This window comes from Hyalella azteca, unplaced genomic scaffold (genome assembly GCF_000764305.2).
Source record: "Hyalella azteca isolate HAZT.00-mixed unplaced genomic scaffold, Hazt_2.0.2 contig17328, whole genome shotgun sequence".
Lineage (NCBI taxonomy): Eukaryota > Metazoa > Arthropoda > Malacostraca > Amphipoda > Hyalellidae > Hyalella > Hyalella azteca.
In genome coordinates this window covers 334282-354750 of record NW_025947115.1, presented here as the reverse complement: position 1 = coordinate 354750, position 20469 = coordinate 334282, and the positions used below count along the sequence as shown (strand labels likewise).

General features: G+C 39.7%; 1 protein-coding gene across 2 annotated transcripts in view; it reads right to left on the bottom strand.

Annotated features, from left to right (window-relative positions):
- Positions 1 to 408: 408 nt before the first annotated feature.
- Positions 409 to 20469, bottom strand: part of LOC108671139 (phospholipase A1 member A) — a 55427-nt gene continuing 35366 nt past the window's right edge. Inside the window, exons 1-9 of one of the 2 annotated variants that reach the window (XM_018158618.2) lie at positions 14321 to 14538; positions 13990 to 14038; positions 10623 to 10774; positions 10307 to 10396; positions 9999 to 10163; positions 9661 to 9782; positions 6702 to 6807; positions 4999 to 5176; positions 409 to 2149 (exon numbers count right to left, since the gene is read on the bottom strand). In XM_018158618.2, coding sequence (XP_018014107.1) covers positions 1831 to 2149; positions 4999 to 5176; positions 6702 to 6807; positions 9661 to 9782; positions 9999 to 10163; positions 10307 to 10396; positions 10623 to 10774; positions 13990 to 14038; positions 14321 to 14402 — 1263 coding nt within the window. In that variant the 5' untranslated portion in view covers positions 14403 to 14538 and the 3' untranslated portion in view covers positions 409 to 1830. Of the gene's footprint in view, positions 2150 to 4998; positions 5177 to 6701; positions 6808 to 9660; positions 9783 to 9998; positions 10164 to 10306; positions 10397 to 10622; positions 10775 to 13989; positions 14039 to 14320; positions 14539 to 20469 lie in introns of those variants that run through there. The other variant, XM_018158616.2, reaches the window with a different exon arrangement.

The following is a 20469-nucleotide window of genomic DNA, read 5'->3' as shown; positions in this document are numbered from 1 at the left end:
TTTCACTGGTTATTTATTCGATTATTAATAACGAGCCAGACGCATGACATTCATNAACTACCACAGAGCTCAATACGGTCACAGAAAAATATTCAATTTAACTTAGAGTAATTTTGTACGAATAAATGTAATGCCGATGAAGGTAAATCCTTCAAATCCTTTGATATAGAACAGACCTACAGAATCATACACGCTTATATGGCCACATACCAATTCGTTGACAGTCATACATGGTCTTCTCAATTGTCTAATTCCAGCACACCAAATAAAAAACTAGTTAGAGGCCCACAAGCACACTAGCGCACTAGCCACGCGGGTGTCTTGCACCACAAGTCTCCACATCAACATCACCAACAACTTTAAAGGTCTTATCAGTCATCATTATAAGTAAAATAAAATTCATCAACAGCAAGGGACGAAAGTCTTTAATGCCCAGCACGTTGAAGCTGACAAAAAAAGCAGCGATATTACAATTAAGAAACAGACATTCAGGAACCAAAGAAACGGAATCTGCAAACATTTCAATCATTGTATTAATAATTTTCAACCACATTGTTCGGGAGGCATCTTAATTTTCTACAATACGCGCCGTCCAGTACCAGCTCATGCAGCAGTGGGGGGTCGAATCACCGCGCGTAGGGCAGTTTCTTTAATGACGGGGAACAATGACATCGAAGTGAAGAACAATTCCTAAGGTTTCACTGGCCTTGAGTGCAATGTTAATATCAACTTAATTAACTGCATCTCAATCACGCGGAGTACAAGATGTGAGAATTGTGTGACATTTTGAGAACATTTGTTACGCTGCGAGCTGGAACACTCCAGGCTTATTATGGGACTAAGGCCAGCACTAGTCTGAATACGCAAATTTGCAGGATTTTTAGTGAGCAGCGACATACTAACAATACTTGCAGGATATAATGACACCTCACATAATCCTTCAGATCAGAAAAGTGCGCATACATGTTGTGAGCATCAGTGCTCTTCATTAGATGGTTACAACACCCAACAAATGCTATACTACATCAGCCATGCGACATTAAAGAATATAATTCATGTCGGTGCTTGTAATTAATAATTAGCGTCCACTTAACGAATAAGAAAGTTATTACACTAAAATGAAAAAGCAAGTGAACAAAAAATTCTCAACTTTTGAAGAGGGTATTATTGGTACGACAAAGTCCGAAAATTTCAAGCCACGGTAACGAAGTTTGACAGTCACAAGTCACGGCCAGCCAAGTTCTACAGTCACAAGTCACGGCCAGCCAGGTTCGACAGTTACACGTCAAGGTCAGCCAAGTTCGACAGTCACAGGTCACGGCAAGCCAAGTTAGACAGTTACACGTCACGGCCAGCCAAGTTCGACAGTCACAAGTCACGGCCAGCCAGGTTCGACAGTTACACGTCAAGGTCAGCCAAGTTCGACAGTCACAAGTCACGGCCAGCCAAGTTCGACAGTCACAAGTAGCGGCCAGCCAAGTTCGACAGTTACACGTCACGGTCAGTCAAGTTCTACAGTCACAAGTCACGGCCAGCCAAGTTCTATAGTCACAAGACACGGCCAGCCAAGTTCTACAGTCACAAGTCACGGACAGTCAAGTTAGATCACAAGGTAACACTGAGCTTTTAAAAGGTCACATAAATGCCACGACGGACTTCGTAGTACAATATTCTCGAGTGAATTTATAACTGAAAAAAATGCAATACAATCTTCTTCACGGATACCTCTGACCAAATACCAAGGTGTCCAGGGCGCTTCCTTCAGACGTCGGCAGGCCTGCTTACGACGCCGGCGAAGCTGCGAGCGACGCTGCCCAGGATGGCCGAGCTTTAGGCCCCTTTCTGACCATCCCCGACGCGGTCCTGGGGCGCGTCCCCGAGCAGAGGGTCGGTCATGTCTGCGCTTTCAGCCTTCCTCTTGAAGATCCCCTTGACTTTAATGCAGACGATGGAAAATATGACGACCAAGATGTAGACCAAGGTGACGACCAAGATGAGCAAGATGCCGACGATCAAGATGAGCACGGTGATGATGGCCATGAAGGCAGTCGCGGCGAGCTCAGATTGGCGTACTCGGCTGGGGCAAGACTTGTCCTCAATGGCGTATGGTGCCACCGAAGTCGTGTTCAGGAAATAGTCCCCGGAGGAGCTGGGCAAAAACATCATGGAAATACCTTTCTTTGCTTGCAACAATTATAGACACATTTGTTCAACTGCCGTAGCATCGTTACCCAAAAAATCCTGGCATTAAATCCTTGCATTTAAGTCATTTAGTTTGATTTTTAAATTTAAACGTTAAGAAAACGCAGCTCGTGAATGGAACGCAAACACCACACGTTCAGTATCTTGAGTCATTTTAGTTTTCAACATAAAAAGTAGCTTTTAATATCCCTTCGATTGCAGTTATTTAGACATATTATAGCACGATCGCGATACCGCTACTCGCTGCATCCACAGAATGATCGGTTTAACTATCCGTGTGCCTCAAGAACAAAATAATGAGCTTGAAATTAACTCTAAAACCTGACCCGCGGGATTACTTGAGCACAAATCTAGGAAAAAACTCATAATTTCAAATTTGCTCACGAATTCGTTGTTTAATGGGGCGATGTATATGAGTTTGAAATTCTGATACAAAAATAAAATACAAAATGCGCTTTTAACTTCAGACATTCTTAAAGACCTTTTTCAGCAGATGGCGGGTCGTTTCTACCGGCGTTTTCCATGAATGACTACTGAAAGTTGAAGAGTTCACTTAACTTATTTTGATTCCTTGACTCGCTCGATCGGACGAGATTCCTTAACTCACGCCATCGGCCAAAAATAAATAATCAGAACAATCGGACCAACGAGCGCTGACTCGCACGTTAATCTTATCAGGCGGCAGCCCATTAGGTCGTGATGATCTAAAATATCAAAGATGATAACGACCCATATTAACAATAACCAAGTAAAAACAGGATGTATAGCAATGTATGGAAATGGATTCAAGTCATTAAGGAACAGCGCAATGACGCTAGTCTAAAATTATAATTTAAAACGTTAAACGTACGCGGTTACCGTCAACTTCGTGTTCAACAATACAATATTTCACAATATCTCGAGGAGTTCTTCTCAGTTTAAGAATAAAGGCTAAAACAAAAAAAGTTGCATTAAACATTTTGCTGAATAAAAGTCCTAGATGAATAAAACAGAACGTTTCGGGCTATGCACATCATCAGCTAGTAAAATACATCTGGAAATACATGGAAATCAATTTTAGTAAATAAATTTAGAAAATGATAAGGAAAGAAAGAAAAAAAAACAACTATTGACCTAGAATCGAAAGAGGAAAAGAGCTGGATTGGTTATTCAATTTAGGTTTAAGTTTATATGGATGTAAAGAGACTCTAAAATTCGTAAATCGGTTGGGCTGCTAGCGTTACAAAGAATTTTAAATTGATTGATGGACACGGGAGGAGCAAGTGAGCACTGTTCTGTATGAAGTCTGACTGATGAATGAGGCGGCTGAGCTAGCAGCCAAACCGATTTACGAATTTTAGAGTCTCTTTACATCCATAAACTTAAACCTAAATTGAATAACCAATCCAGCTCTTTTCCTCTTTCGATTCTAGGTCAATAGTTGTTTTTTCCTTTCTTTCCTTATCATTTTCTAAATTTATTTGCTAAAATTGATTTCCATGTATTTCCAGATGTATTTTACTAGCTGATGATGGGCATAGCCCGAAACGTTCTGTTTTATTCATCTAGGACTTTTATTCAGTAAAATGTTTTATGCAACTTTTTTGGTTTTAGCCTTTATTCTTAAACTGAATACAATATTTACTCTAGCGCGGCATCTCGAGAATTGGCTCGCTCAGGCTTCGTAAACATGCGAATACAACGCAAATACAGCTAACATCAAAAAGATAACGATGAATGATCGCAATCAGCGACTAGTCAGAACCTCCTGCAGAACAAAATTCGGGGACCGCCTAGGCTTCGGCCGAATAGTCACTACACTCGGCGCAAAGTCATTCTGGGTCAGTTGGCCAACTGATCGCAATCAGCGACTAGCTAATCAGAACCTCCTGGCCGACTTTATGGTCGCCTGAGAGTAGGGCAAGAGTTGGCAGAATCCCCTCAGTCCGCTCACCAGGCTCTGGTAGCTGTCTGATTCGGGGGCCGGAATGTAGACCAAAAAGCGGACATAGCGAGAAGCTGATTTACGTTCGGTCCGAGTCCTAGGCGGTTCCTAATTCAGGCTCGCCACCAACTAAAAATTTTGATAGGGCACCAGCTAAAAATCTTGATCGATAGGGAAAGCTTGCAAGCTCGGTATGACTAGGCTCGGCCATCTCTTTTCATACTCTCAGGCGACTATAAATTTGGAAAGGAGTGTCAGACCAGAAGCATATTTCGCGCAAGAGGCCAGGCAAACCCAGAATAAATTCAAGTCATGTGTAACGACTCTTGTGCAGATGCCTAGACGGTACTCGAATTTTGTTAGGGTTACAGCAGTGAAAATGATTACTAGGCATAAACAATTGCTAGCAAATGTGAACCGATGAAGAGTGCGTCAAAAATTAATGGGCCATCCAAACAACATTAAAATATGGGAACACAGTAATCAATTCCTGCCGATGGATCAGAGCGTAAAAAATTTTACTGCGAATAGAAAAATATTGTAGGTTGAATATTTATTGTTTGATCTAACTAACCATATCGAACAAACCGGGAAGTAGAAAGTAGAAATGAAGGTTCAACTTTGCACCGGCAGAAACTAATTTTTCTACTCGACATTAACAAAGAAAAAAAATGACTCTTAATCAATGAAATACGAATGAGGTTTGTTGAAAGTTATTATCTTGCACACATTCAGCGGTAAGGTGAACACTGAGAACTTTATTTGCTTATCACTGTACAAAACTGCAAATGAACAGAGCGAGGATGCAAAGTAAGCTAAGGGTGGAAGTACCTCAAATAAACAGCCAGTGCACCAAGTTTGTCAGTACTCACCCGCTGTCGGCGAGGATGCCCATGTACTGAGGCAGGGGGCCGCAGTGGATGACGGGGTCGACACAGTAGGCGCGGTAGTTCTTGGCGGGACTCGCCAAGAACTTTGTGCTCGTGATGTCGTAATCAAAACTTTCGAGGAAATACTCCGTCACGATCGTGTGGTCACACCTCAGCGGGCCTGGGGCGGGTGGGGGGCAAGAGTGGTTGGGGAGACGTGTTTAAATATATGAACGCAGTGATAACATCTGAATGATGCACTGAGTTAAATCTCTGCATCTCATCCTTCCATTTCCACCACCGCGTTCACATATTCAGAGAGTTTATTCAAAACGACTTTCTTAGGTTCAGATCTCACGTACAAGCTTTAGCCCTAAAATGGCCTCCGCGGGGCGCTATTTGACGAGACACTCAATTCTTGTTAAGGAATTAAATTTACGTATTGTTGATTCATAGATTTAAGGCTTTATTTAGGCTTACGACCATATACAAGGTTTTTCGATTTTCATTGGCTTAAGCATGTTGAATTAAGCTAGACCGTTAATTTTAGGTAGTCATTTGAATTTATAGTGATTTGCTGCTTACATTATTTGCAAATCACTTTTGGTGCGGGGAGTGTTAAAGAATTAAAATTCACGTACAGTTTATTTGCATAACTTTATGCAGAATCTTTTTTACGATCTCCACTTTGGTAAAAGCCTTAACTTTAAATGTCTTAAATATCAATTAACAGCATCTATACCAGTATACTGCATCTGTGTCGTTGTGCCACTTCATGCCACATTTTCCAACCACAATTTCACCTGGAGAATTAAGTATTCCAGGGCACATCTGAATACAACATAAACTATCTTCGGCCTCTTGTAAGAAGATACGACAGTCTATAGCGGTCCGTCACTTGTGCTGGACGTCTCATCTGTGCTTCGCGATTTCGTGTGGTGACGCTCTTGTCCAGTGTGGCCCTGCTTGAAGTTACTGTGGACTTCAGTTGATGCTTCATCTCCACTAGACTCATCCCCCGTCGTCCTCCTGCCTTGGGCGTGAGACGTGGACCGCTGGCCGTGCCCATTCTTCGGTGCAACACGTGGACTCCAGACGACAGCATGTGGTGGGTGGCGTGACGACCATTAGTGCAGTGTCCTCTATGCCTTTTCAAATGCTGTTTAATTTGCTTGGCCAAATAGTCTTCTCGAGCTGTCAATTACTTTAAACATGATCACAGTAGCTTTCATTAAATTTAATCTGTATTGCGGTTATCCCATATTGTGGAGATCGTTAGAAAGATTTCTGAAAACTTTGGTACATTTAAGCAACTCTAAGCACAGTGCAGTACAAGTCTAAACTGTTAATTTACTTTGCCTCCTGCTTAATTATGTCGTATATTTAGGCGCTGTGATCTCTTGAAACGTTGCCTGGGACTGCGGCGAGAGCACTGGCCCACAGCTTACCTTTCAGCGGCAGGGGTCCCCGCCACAGCTACCGGATTTGGGGAGGATACCGAGCTATGACATTCGTCATACATTTTTGATGCGACGCACGTCGCATATTTCATCGCTCAATAAACTGTCCTTCTACCAATCCAATTTTTAATCCCTAATAAGTTTTTCAAGAATTCTCATCAAAATATACCTAAGAAGAGATTAATGAATAGAATTGACATACTGAAACAAAGACTGAATTATGAAGAAATATAAAGAGCGGCCCACCGTCTCCAACGTGGTGGCTCTCCGTCTTCTTGCACGCCGGCTGGAAGGAGCCCCCGTTAGGCCAGAAGTCCGTGTGGCCGATGCTCATGTAAATACCAAAGCAGTCCTAGCAAAACAAATGAGAATAATATGAATGCCCAGCATAACAGGTGTTAATAAATAACTGGTCGACGACCAAGTCCACACATAATAAAAAGTTCAACCAGGTATTTAATAGCAAATAAAATAACCAAAAATTTCACCATTTCTTATAAGAGAAAACGTTTCAGAGTCCAGCTCCATTGTCAGTTAAAAACTTAGAACACAGGTACAAATAATTAGTAACCTAAAATTCACATTCAAACAATTCACCTAAACTTGAGCACATTAGAACCAAAATCGAAAATAAAGCATATATAAATGAGATAACATGAGCAGAAGGTACTATCTATTTACAATGAGTAGAGGATAGGGACTGTAAGCGGCATTCATACCGGGCTTCCATTTAAAATTATACAATGATTCTAAAATTCGTAGGTCAGAAACACCGGTTGTGGAGGCTAAAACTCTAAAATCACTATTGGACACCGGTTCGTTGCACTGCTCGGCATGAATACATACGGCTGAATGAGGGGAATGCGCATATATGTTCCCTGCTCTATAACTCCTGCCTCTATGCTCTGCAAGCTTAGTATGAAAATTGGGTGATGTCATACCGACATACGCAGATGCTCACAGCGCACAATTATATTGATAAACTAGGGATGATCGCATAAGAACAGGGAGTGGATACCTGTATCTGAAAAACGAGCTAATTTTAAAATTGTTCACCATCAATACATAACCATTTGCATTCGATATGTATTTAGAGAATGGATCTTTCAATTTCTTTGCTATAGTCTCAGATGCGGGGCCAAAGTAAGGAAAAAATAATTAACACCATTCCTATCGTCACGCTCGGGAACAACCTCAGCATATTGCTTAAACAAGAATTTCTTACTTTGAGTATACACCAATTGTGATGGAAACCCATTTTGCGAGAAGATACTGCGCAAATGTTAAAATTCAGTGTGATGGAGCAAAGTGTGTTGTGTTTTCATAGCATGGAAAGTGGAACAAATTCGGAGGCCGTGGTTTAATAACGTCTGAATCTCATTTTTTTTTTCGAAACCAAAGGAACAAAAGCTAAAAATGCTGGTGCTTAAGCCGATAAACGTAAATTTTCTGTAAACAGATGTCTGGAAACGGCAATCAGATTTTATGACCTTGCGATCAAGAAAAGATAAATTATTGTTGGATTCGAGCTCCATAGTAAATTTGATGGATTTCTTGAACGAACTTCTTCTCTTGTCAATGAACTTGTCATGGGTTTGAACCGCAACTTTTTTAAATCTCTACTTGAATTATCAGGTTTAAACTCTGTTTTTGTATTTGCTGGCAAGTTTTATAGACAAATTGACGGTTTGGGCATGCGTCTACATCTTGGCCCTATCTTTACCAATATATTAATTAATGTGTTTTCACAAGGCTACATGGCTGGCCAACTGTCTTATTGATTTTAAGCCAATTTTCTATAACCGATATGTAGATGATACATTTTTAATTTTCAACCATCCCTCTCACGTGGGAATTTTTTCTTTTATCTTAATCTGCAACAAAAATCCATCAAATTTACTAGGGAACTTGAATCCAACAATAGTTATCTTCTCTTTATTGCAAGGTCATAAAATCTTATGGCCGTTTCTAGACATCTGTTTACCGAAAATCGACGTTTACCGGCTTAAGCACCAGATTTTTTAGCTTTTGTTCCTTTCGTTTCAAATTAAATGGGATTCAAATGTTATTAAACCGCGGCTTCCGAATTTGCTCTACTTTCCATGCTTTGCACACTCAATTTGAACAATTACGCAGTATCTTGTCACTAAATGGGTTTTCATCAGAATTGGTGTCTACTAAAATTGCGAAATTCTTGTCTAAGCAATATGCCGAGGTTGTTCCCAAACGTGACGATAGGAATGATGTTTATTGTTCTTTTCCTTACTTTGGTCCTGCATCTGAGACTATGGCAAAGGAACTGAAAGATCTATTCTCTAAATACCTCCCGAATGTAAATCTTCATGTAATGCTAGTAAAGAATTTTAAAATTAACTAGTTTTTCAGATAAAAGGAACCACTCCCTGTTATTATGCGATCATCCCTAGTTTATCAAAATAGTTGTGCGCAGTGCGCATCTGCGTTTGTCGGTATGACATCGCGCAATTTTTATACTAGGCTTGCAGAGCATAGAGGCGGGAGTTATAGAACAGGGTACTTGCGCATTCCCCTCATTCAGACGTACGTATTCATGCCGAGCAGTGCAACGTCCTTTGTCCAATAGGGATTTTAGAGTTTTAACCTCGACAACCGGTGTTTCTGACCTAGGAATTTTAGAATCATTGCATATTTTTATATTTTTAAATGGAAGCCCGGTTTGAAAGCCGCTTAGTTTCTATCCTGCACAAATTGTATATAGATAGTACCTTCTGCTCATGTTATCTCATTTATATTTGATTTATTCTCGATTTTGGTTCTAATGTCCTCAAGTTGAATGTGGATTTTAGGTTACCTGTGTTCTATTTTTTGAAATCTCCGGAACGTTTTCCCTTATAATTGATAAATTTTTTGGCTATTTTCTTTCCTTTAAAATTCCTGGTTAATTTGCGATTTAAGCAACCAAGTGATCCTAATACATAATAGTTCAAACGTCGACCTGATTTCAGATGGAAGCCAATACTCCTACTGCTTTGAGGTAGACTCACAGGACGAATAAAATTTATTCCATGTTAATAGGAACGGAATAGAACGGAACGAATCAATAGAATGGTAAATAGTAGTGGCTAGTTATGGAAGGTGTAATTGCCGCCACTACAACTGCCATTTATGTCTCTAGTTGCAGCTGATGGTGTGCAGTGCGGCGACCAAATTAAGGCATGATACTCACATACCACCTGTTCCAGTTGTTGCAGCTGTTGGTGTGCATAATGTCGACATAGAGAGCATCGCTTTTGTCGAGGCGCTCTTTAGGCGAAGTGTCCAAATATCTTTTGCTGGCAGGATCCAGGCCTGAAGAGAGACAAAAACCTGCCGTCAAACATCTTAATTGCGTTGTTCAACTTGGAAATTATATTTATATTATCTTTGTAGAAGGATCTATCAACCAATTTCGGTAATAAAAATGCGCCCAGACAGCCAAGGTTACGTTAGCTGCGATTAGTCAGATTGCATTTTAGGTTAATATTACATTAGCACCGAACACGATGCAGAAGATGAGGCAATGACCTGTGATGCGGCCGAAAGGGTAGGGGCTGTTCTTGGCTGCGAAGCCGGCGATGTGGGCGCCCAAGTTGAGGCCGATGGCGTGTAGGCGCGTGTAGTCGAGACCGCGCACGGCCTGCAACGTTGTCAGCAGCCGCGACACCGCCGCGCCAATGCCGGGAACCGTATCTGTAATTACACATGTTTGTTACGATATGTCAATTGTTAATATTGCGGTCACTTTGAGTCATAGGCCTAACTCACGGGAAGTCAACAAAGCAAAGCCAGTATAGTCAATATTGAGGGCAACTTGGATCCGCTTTGTAACTCACCTGACGTTTTATTATAGGCAAGCTCGGTGAAGTTGTCCCCAGACGCCCACTGCACGGCGATGACGTTGCTGTTCCCGCGTGCCAGTATTTCTGAAATGAGCGCATGTCAAGCTTCAGTGGGGGGGGGGGTGAGAGGGGGAATTTTATAGGGTTAAGCCTTAATAACGATGAGGGGAAACATTAAAGATGCGTCACAACGAGTCGTATAGGAGTTGCTAAGAGTTATTATCAGGAGATATAATAGCAAATACCATATAGATTTAACTTCAGCGATTCATGTGTCATTTTCTGAGTACGAGATACGGTCACAACTGACTGTCTTTGAGAAACAACACCCAGGGCACGAGGGCGTGGGATAAGAAGCCGTGCACGATGAGGTACGTGTCGGCCGACGCCAGGAAGTGGCTCTGCGACACCGACGCGTTGTCCGCCCCGATGATCTCGTACTGCTTTCCCTCCATATATCCTCTGCATGTGAAATAAATGTTGTAACCGCTGCTGCAAACCACGGTTGTTTCATTTTCTACTGTTATAAACAGACGTGTTATACTTGATTCTCTCGTGCTGCTTTCTCTCCATATATCCTCTGCATGTGAAATAAATGTTGTAACCGCTGCTGCAAACCACGGTTGTTTCATTTCCTACTGTTACAAACAAACGTGTAATACCTATTCTTTCGTACTGCGTTTCCTCCATATATCCTCTGTGCGTGAAATAAATGTTGTAACAGCTGCTGTAAACCACAGACGTTTCATTTTTTACTGTTATAAACAGACGTGTTATACCGGATCTGCACCTGCCAACAATAAACCTATTTCAAGCGTCCATCCTCTCCCTAACCTCTGGGATTTTGACATCGTATAATTCAGCCTTAGCTGACGATATTTTCATTTTTGGCATTTTGAAATGAAGGTATATTTTCTTCGTAATATTTTCATTTTCGCAGTTGAAAATTACGGTACATTGTCATCGTAACGAAGATCACATTTGTTTAAGAGGCCCGTTAAGTGACGCTTCAACTCCAAACTCGGCACACTGGGGAACTGAGGGTAAATTTTTGCTGCAACGTCTGGCAGCGTAGTGACGTGGCCGAGGGTGCATGAGAATAGTTAGGTATGAACTGCACTACTGATTGCGCATGGATTTTTTGTTACTTCAAGGCATGGATTTTTTGTTACTTCAAGGCATACATTTTCCTTACTATTTAAATACTCTCGACCTTCCGAGTTACCTCAAAATTTCTCATATTGAACGGCTTATTTTTCGCTAATAGATAAACTGTTCACTGCCGACAGGAGAAATTCAGTGCACCGCGAACAGTGTCCACCGGTCTATTCTGAGCATTCAGACTATTCATGATTATTTGCAACTACGATCATTTAGTTTCTTATTCAAATAATGGCTGGCTCAAAAATTCGTTCGCACATTGAAGAAAGCCATAAAACTATAGTGTGAGTCGATAAAATTATTTAATTACATTCGTGACATCGATATGATTTGACATCGATATTCACTTATCAAATGATTTCCAAAAAAAAAAAACAATCACATGGTTACTTTAAGAGGTAGCTGAGAGCTTTCTCTGCTCTTAGCTAGGCCCAACTGACCGTGCTTATTCCCCCATAATAGAGGGGGAGGAAGGAGCAGGTAAATAAAAGGAAAGAGTTGAGGAATTTGCCTGCTGCGCTCAACCCCATGAGGCTCAACCCAATTCCCTCCCTACCTCCCCATTGTTCTGACATTGTCCTCCCCTACCTCAATCGTCTTCTGTGTTGTTATCTCAGCCGGTTATCGTTGCCTCAACAACGCTGCCGAGGGATGTGGTACGGTATCGCCGTACCAAATTGTCACGGCATATAAAACCAAATTGTCACGGCGCTGTAAAAATACCGTCAAAAGTTTAGCAATACAGACATGCAAAAAATTCCATTTAGATTATATTTTACAGTCGCATTCACGGACTTTCGAAGTTCGCGCTACGCAACCAAAGCAGAACTGCGTGTATAGACTCGAGACAACAGCGAGCCTTGTGGAACTCAGGACAAGGGTTGAGAGGATGAGTGGGAAAGGGGAGGGTTGAGGAGTAATATATTGCTGTAGGCTGATGGCAGTGTCGGAGTATGGTACGTGTGTCCCCTCTCCTACCTACTATAACTATGCATAACTGTATAGTTATTAGCTGCACTGTATAGTTATAGGATGCACTGTATAGTTACAGGCTCCTTTGTATTCTTTTATAAATTTGTTGATGGACTGACTGACGGGTATCATTCATTATTAGATATTGTAACATAGCGATGTTAACTAATTTATAATTTGTAACATTGAAATGTCAACGTTATTTGAATATTTACTCATGAATTCATGGACAACACCATCGTTAATATCGCTCCCAATATTTTTACTGGTTGCAAACTAATTATTTTATTATGATTTTATTTATTTAATTAGAAGCTCTTCCAGAGAGATCAATCGCAATATTAAGTGCGAGAAATTTCAAATCATAAAATATGGTAAAATATGGAGAGATGTTCAGACAGTTTGCTGATTTGATCCTCACTTCAGCCTCCATAGAAATTCGATAGGTAAGGGTATCTGATCTCCCCTACGAGTTCACCCTCAATCCATCATCTACCCACCACAATTGTAAACAAGCTTGTGATTTGGACCTCGCAGACATTGGCAGTGTTTATGGTTGTTCGTTGGCGAGTTTGCACTTTAAATCCTGCCCCTCTCCTCTCATTCTCACCCCCAAACAATGTCACTCTACATCCATGCTTATAATCCATATGAGTGTAGAATTTTAATCTTGAAACGTTAAAAAAACAACAGTGGAATTGCTTACTACATCACATCGTTATTTTTGATGCGATTATATGTCATGCCAATATTCAACAGTTTAACATTATTTTTGCCTAAAAAACAGTGAACAGGTTAGAAAAAAACGCTAGTGAAAATGTAAGCTTATACTGTAATCACTGACCATGTACAATGTACTGCTACTGGTTAATTCTAATTCTTATGTAATTTTTACTGGAATTAATAGGCAGTTTTATTACTCAAAAGATCTCAGAGTAATTATTGGCGGTAAATTTTTGAAGTACCCCCTTTTTTGTCGCTTTCTATGAACTTCACGTTTTCTATTAAGTTTTCCAAAAAAATCATCCGAACAAAATCTGCCATTATTTCGGTTTTACATATATGTGTGAAGTTTCAGAAAGATCCGTTAGTAAATGTAGAAGTTTTTCTGGAGGGTAGACGCCCCCCTTAGCTGGTTGACGCTCTTATACAATTCCCCGACCTGATGTCATGATTGTCATCAAACATAAAACAAATGTTAGGGCTGATGTTGAAAGTGTACGAATGCCGTCTGTATGTCCGCAACATACTCTTGTAAATAAGTTAAATGAACGGCAAAGCAGTGTTAATTTTTAACCACTGTCTACGGGCGACTTACCAGGAAAATTTAGCAATTTACTGCATCCTGCTGCCACCTGATCTTTGTCAAGACTAATTTCAGAGCACTTATTCCCGTTGTCCCTTATGATGGATGGGAATACCCTCAGCAACGTGCAAAAACTCTTAAGAATGAGAAAGAATCAAGGACGATGCAAACAGTGCCGTAATGACAGGGCGTAACATAGCACTTAAAATGATACATAACGTTCATATGATCCACTCACCTGGTCCATAAGTACGCTGCGTCTAAGTCCACTTGGAGAGGAGAGGACGCTGTCTCAGCACAAGAGAAAAAGGAAACCAGTTACAATTTTGGGTTTTTGAAAGGTAGTAATGAAAGATGTTTCATTATCACACATGGGACTCATCAAAATTGTATTTTTACAAAATATTTACTAATTTTACAATTAAGGTCGTCCACTAAAATCTACACGGAATTTCTTGGTCATTCATACGATATTGATCAAGATTAGCAATTAAAGGAGGAAAATAAAGCACTTAAGTTTACACATTAACATCGGCGATATTAAGACAGGATATCTAGATATGACTCGCCTTTAGAAGTCGTGTGAGTATCCGCAGATATTGCGGCCAGACTGGCCAATACAGCAAGCAACACATGAAAAGTTCGATGCATTCTGAGAACTTTTCCTTCAGTCGCACACAATGGATATGGGTTCGTTTTGCACGAAAATTTGATCACAGAGGCAAATATGGCGCAGTCTTTCACCGATGTTAATTTATCTGGTCAAGAGTTGATGTTGGGATCAAAAGGACACCTACATCAGCACACTGCTGATAGCAGTTGAAAATCTTACAATTAATTAGGGGAGCGTCTGCCCCAAAATCGAAACTTATGACTTTTTCGGTTTTTATACTCATCTTAAAGCTTACATTCTGACGCATCCAACGGCACCAAAACCACCTCTGTACGTTGATTTATGCGTTCACGACAGATCGCGGGAAGGTTATGGGTGGTGGAGTTCTCTCACATTTAAGATGGGCCGAAATTACCGGTAGTACACTTAAATAGCTAGTCTGAACACGCTGTGCTTCAGTAATCCGCCTGAAGTCGTACGGGATAGTTCTCGTGCAGTCGTTCGCACCATCCTTGACAGAAATTGAGCTCCAGTATCGTCTAGTCTTGCAATCTTGCACCCTTGAATGTCTATTTCGGGGCGCGCCCGACTTTGTCGGGCTCTACTGAAAAGTAAACTTATTATCACTGCAAATCTAACTCCTCCTAGAGTTTTGAAGCTACATCAACGAGAGATATACCGTTCGAATCGCAAATAAAAGATCTACAGATGACGCAGACGTTTTTTTCTAATTTCGTTATAGTTTGGATTTTATTCTGCGAAAAGGGGGGTGGCGGGGGTAAAATGAAAAAATTTCCGAAAAATTCATGAAAGATGCTCCCATACCCACAAATTTAAGAATTTCAAAAACCGTCTACCTTAGTTTTAGATATGGTCTTTACAAATCGAATGATATGTGTCTCGATATTGTAGCTAGAAAATCGTAGGAGGAGATAGATTTCTACAGTACCCCCTTTTTATCCGTTTTCTAAGAATTTCCGGTTTTCTTTCATTTTTTTTTCGAAAAATTCACACGAACAAAAAAGACTTAGAATTCCGTTTTACATACGTGTACCGAATTTTGAATCGATCCGTCGATAAATAACTGATAAAATTTGGGGCAGACGCTCCCCTTACATGTGCGTACAGCAAATTCACGGGATATTTGATAAGAGTAGTATTATAATGAACCCATATATTTACTACCGCACAAGCGGACTTGGGTACAAGTTGACAACGCCACACGTTAACTAACGCAAAATTTAACTATAATGAGTTAAGCTGAAAGAATTTAATAGAGTTTCTTATGTATTTTTAAAATTTACAGACATTACTTTATTATTCGGATTTAGTTTAAGACGCATGTGTAACTTTTTTATTTCTTATCAAGTTTGCTGGACGTTCCCCTAATGAGTTGATAAAGTTAGTTATTACTTTGATTGTAACGAAGTTTGAAACTCGATCATTCATGCCATACAGTGAATCCTAAATCGAATTTGTGTATTTTAAACAGAGCCACAAGTTTCCACTGTCTTGAGTTATTAATGGTGATAAATTTGAACGATTGCAACAATAAGTTTCATACTATCTTTTGGATTGGAATTTTATAATTTAATTCTAGTCTTTTTTTCTGTCCACTTCATCTCATGTCACAGTTTGCTTCTCTATATTTTACTTTTTTAACGAATAGCTGCTTTGACAAACAACCATGATTAACGCGTTGAATTGTATTCAGAAGACTAATACGGGTTATAATAATTTGAAGTCACGACAACGCGTACGGTATGTTTCTTGCACACGCTGAAATATTTTGTACGAGCGGATTTGATTTTCTGCGGCGTATGTAATGTGAAAGCAAAAAAGTAAATGGTTTTGTATTGGTCTGATCTTTGGAACTGTCGTTCAGTTGCAGGAGTAGAATTCATTTCATTCTATAGAGAAGGGTGTAAAAAATACTAATATTCAGCATCAAATAATATCGCTTCGGCATCGACTAATATAGATTCGACATCGATCAATAGAAATTCGGCAACAATTAATGTAGATTCGAGCCAGATCAATGGCTATTCGATATAAATTAATGCAGATTCGGCTTCAACTGCTGTAGATTCGACATCGTTCGATGCTGATTATTCGATTTAACAAATTATCGGGTGCAGAAACTTCGAAGATCTTCGCTGAATCGGCATAAAAAACTCCTCTATAATCAGTGTTGCGCCACGCGACATTGCGCTCCACGTTGCCCACTCTGAATGGGGTTTCGTCCTAGTCGATCGAGCAAGAATCTGCATTAATATTCTCGATCGATCATGATCTGTTTGGCTAGGTAACGCACAAGTTGACTAGTGCACGAGTTTACTAAGAAACAAGTACGAAGGGAGGTACAATATTACCTACTCAAGTTTAGAGATGAATCGAATCAAAACGCAGGGATATGGTTTCATAGGGGGACGACCTCCTGGGAAGGTTCAAGTATATTTTATGGCCGACACAATGCGCACTGCAAATAATACGAGTATATAACTCACACTAAGTAAGGAAAAAAAGATTACATAGAACAAAACTTCAGCAGAGTTACCGTAAATGGAGGGAAGTAATATACGTTGGGACAGATCTAAATTATCGCGGAACTAACGAATTTTGAATCTTGTTACATTGTATCCTGAATAATTTGAGGAAACGGACGCGGCGACCTGTGATATCAGACTCCGGGTATCAGGTTCATACAAGAACACAATTCTCGACACCATTCGATACGATAGATATATACATGCATCTTTTTACGTGTCATTTTCATTGCAAATACTTCAACATAACTGATGATACTTCGTAGCAGGTAACCTCAGTAGATAATGACTCGGGTGCCCAGGGGTCGTCAGCCTCTTCAGCTAGGGAACCTCAGTAGATAATGACTCGGGTGCCCAGGGGTCGTCAGCCCCTTCAGGGAACCTCAGTAGATAATGACTCGGGTGCCCAGGGGTCGTCAGCCCCTTCAGGGAACCTCAGTAGATAATGACTCGGGTACCCAGGGGTCGTCAGCCCCTTCAGGTAACTTCAGAAGGTTACGCTGCCCTGAGGGATGACGACTAATGCTGAGTACTAAATTAATAACTTTACCGACGGTTCCTTTCACGTAACGTGGGTGCCATCTAGAAAATTTATTGCAACACGTTTACTGGCAATGAACAACGTTATTGCATAAAATAGAAACGATGGTTAGACGTGATATACAATTAAAAAATCCTTGCACTACTTATAATGATGACAAATAAATTGGTGCACAAATCAAAACTCTGAAGAAGGCGGTAAAATTAAATCATTTAGGTGCAGAAATGGAAGAAAAATCATAATTAAATCGAGGGAGAAATGTACACAAACCAAAGAGTGTGATGTGAGGTGACAGAAATGCTTTTGTTACGTACAGTTGACTGAAGAACTGTTGTAAGACCGCACTATATAACGTCTCGATGCGAGATTGCCATGGCAATAAGGAGACGAATTGATGCAAGTCAACTATCCTTCATTTACTTACAAAATCACATCAAGTTCTTTAAAACTATTGACATTGACATAGATACAATAGCTTGAAGGAACAACCAAGTTCGTGCATTCTGATCATTGCAATCCTTACGGTCTGTGAATGGTCATCGAAAGGAACACTATTATAGTAAAAAAATAATAAGCAAAAACATCAAATCGAAACTAAATTAATTAAACATAAAGTCGAATTTTAAATTAAATTAAATTAAGTGGCAAATGTTAAAAATAATTTTGTGACTCAGTAAATTCATTTTAGTGGATGAAAATTTACTGGCTTAAATAAGTTAACGAAAAAAGAAACATGGAGGAAGAAACAGAATAGAGAATTATTTAAAAGTTGCAAAAGTACGCTTTCAATATTTTTTCTTTGAATAATTTCGTTCAAATTTAGTAGATTTATAGAAGAGTTTACGGTACAATTAAAAACCCGAATTGAAGTAGGCTATCACCAAGCAATATAATTGTTTTCAACAATTCGCTGCAGCCTATAACCTTCAAGAAAAGCTTTGATCGCAACTGCTCAGACAATCAACTGTTGTGTAGTAGTATCATCTCACATTATATTAATTTAGACAACCTCCGTTCACAGGTCGACCAAGGCAATGGAAGCAGTTCTCCAAACAAAATCCTTAACATTGAACGCGAACACGGTTCATTCTAATGGCCGTCTTCTCATTCTCGGACCGCCTGCGCCTGTACCACCAGCCACATGCACGCAGGCTCATCCGCAAGCGCGGTATAGAAAATAATGCATTCAATTCAACGAGAATTGTCAACACAATCGATGGAAGAACCCTTTACTTTGTTAAATCGTTATTATTTGTTAAATCATTACATAAAATCATTATTCAGAATTCATTTTTTATAGTTACAATAATTTAAATCATATGCAAAAGTCTGATTTGGCAAATCTATGCAGAAATCTTTATGTTCATTCGACTTTTTTGGAAATCTGCACAACTAGTATTTTGGAAATATAGTACGTTTTTTGAAATCTGTACAACTAGTATTTCACTCATGTGAGATTCAAACACTCGCACAAAAACATAAACACATGATATATCATCCGCCACAAAAGAAATAAATCTACATCAGGAGGGAAAACTTGAGTCGCCATCTCGATTATCATGCAATTCACCTGCTTCGTAATGAGCCACGAAAAACACCGCCTTATTGTGCCCATGCACGCTGAAGACGAGGGGTCGGGTACACGATGCACTCAAGATGGAGGAGTAACGTCTCCTCAACTCCAAAAATATATTGTTTGAAACAAAGTAGAATATTAACAAAATAAGCTTCCGGCTGTATCCTCAGGATATCAGGATTCAATACCAACATTTTATAAATCTGCCCACCAAATAAGGGAGACCTCCCTGACCTACCCGCCTGGACCATGAGGCTTTTGGAGGAGGGTTATGTTTTCTAACGGTGGTTGGAAATGAATAAGATTTTCCGTCCCTCTTCCTTAATCGATTGATGCAATGGTATATCACGTAGGGTGGAGTGAAGAATCTTAAGTTTCCGCTATTTATTGAAGAAAGTCGGGCTGAAGAAAGAATCCGCCGATCAACACCTGTATCAGTGATGGTCGTGAGAATCGACATGGCATGAACGCAATGGAATAACAATATCAAAGAATACAAAAAATACAAATGATTCAATTATGACAGTTACACTGAAATGTTTATTGCATTAAAAGAATTTAATTGTAGTGAAGAACTTAGCGTCTTACCCCCTTAGCAGATATTCACACCCCACGACTTCGTTCAGAAAAATGACTAATACGCGATTGGCAAATGGTTCTCCACTGGCGTTCTTAACAAAATTCACAATATTTGCTGGTACGATTTAAATATAATAATATGTTAATATTTACTAAATTTTTTCATCATTCAGGAATTACACGAGTGTTATTCGTGCTCAAAAATTGATGATTAACTGACTGGATATTTTTATAATGGTTTAATGATGAAATTGATGAAATCCAAAATAAGCAATCGAGATCAAGATAATTAGGTAAGATATTGTTACAGAGGTCGATAATCACGAGTTTGGAAGTTTAATAAAATTAATTGTGACATTCAAGGGGAACATTATTGCGAGATATAAATTCGAGTCACTACAGGCTCCTGTGGCTTCGTATCCTGCACCAGAATTGAAACATTCATTTCCATTGTAAACGATTTCACAGCGCCGATGATCTTAATTTTAAATTCACATTAAAAAATTAACATTTTTTTCAGACAAAATATATTTTACTAATATAACGGATTTTGAATGGCCTAACTTTACTGATTTCAAAAACTATTAAATCAGAGACTATAGACGAGCGAAAACACGATTATCACCGTCGAATCCTGATCTCTGCTCGACGACCTCAGCAGAGGCGCAGTCTTGAACTGAAGAAAGTTTATTTTTCCTTATTTATTTTAGTTTTGCCGATTCGTACGTCGGAAAGTTACATGAACATTATTAACAAAATAATATTTGACAAACTAATGTATTAGTACAAGAGCGCATCAAAATTAAGTTAAAGAGCCAAGCGTCAGGCTCAGTGAGAGTATCGCGACTCCTGCATTTAAGGTG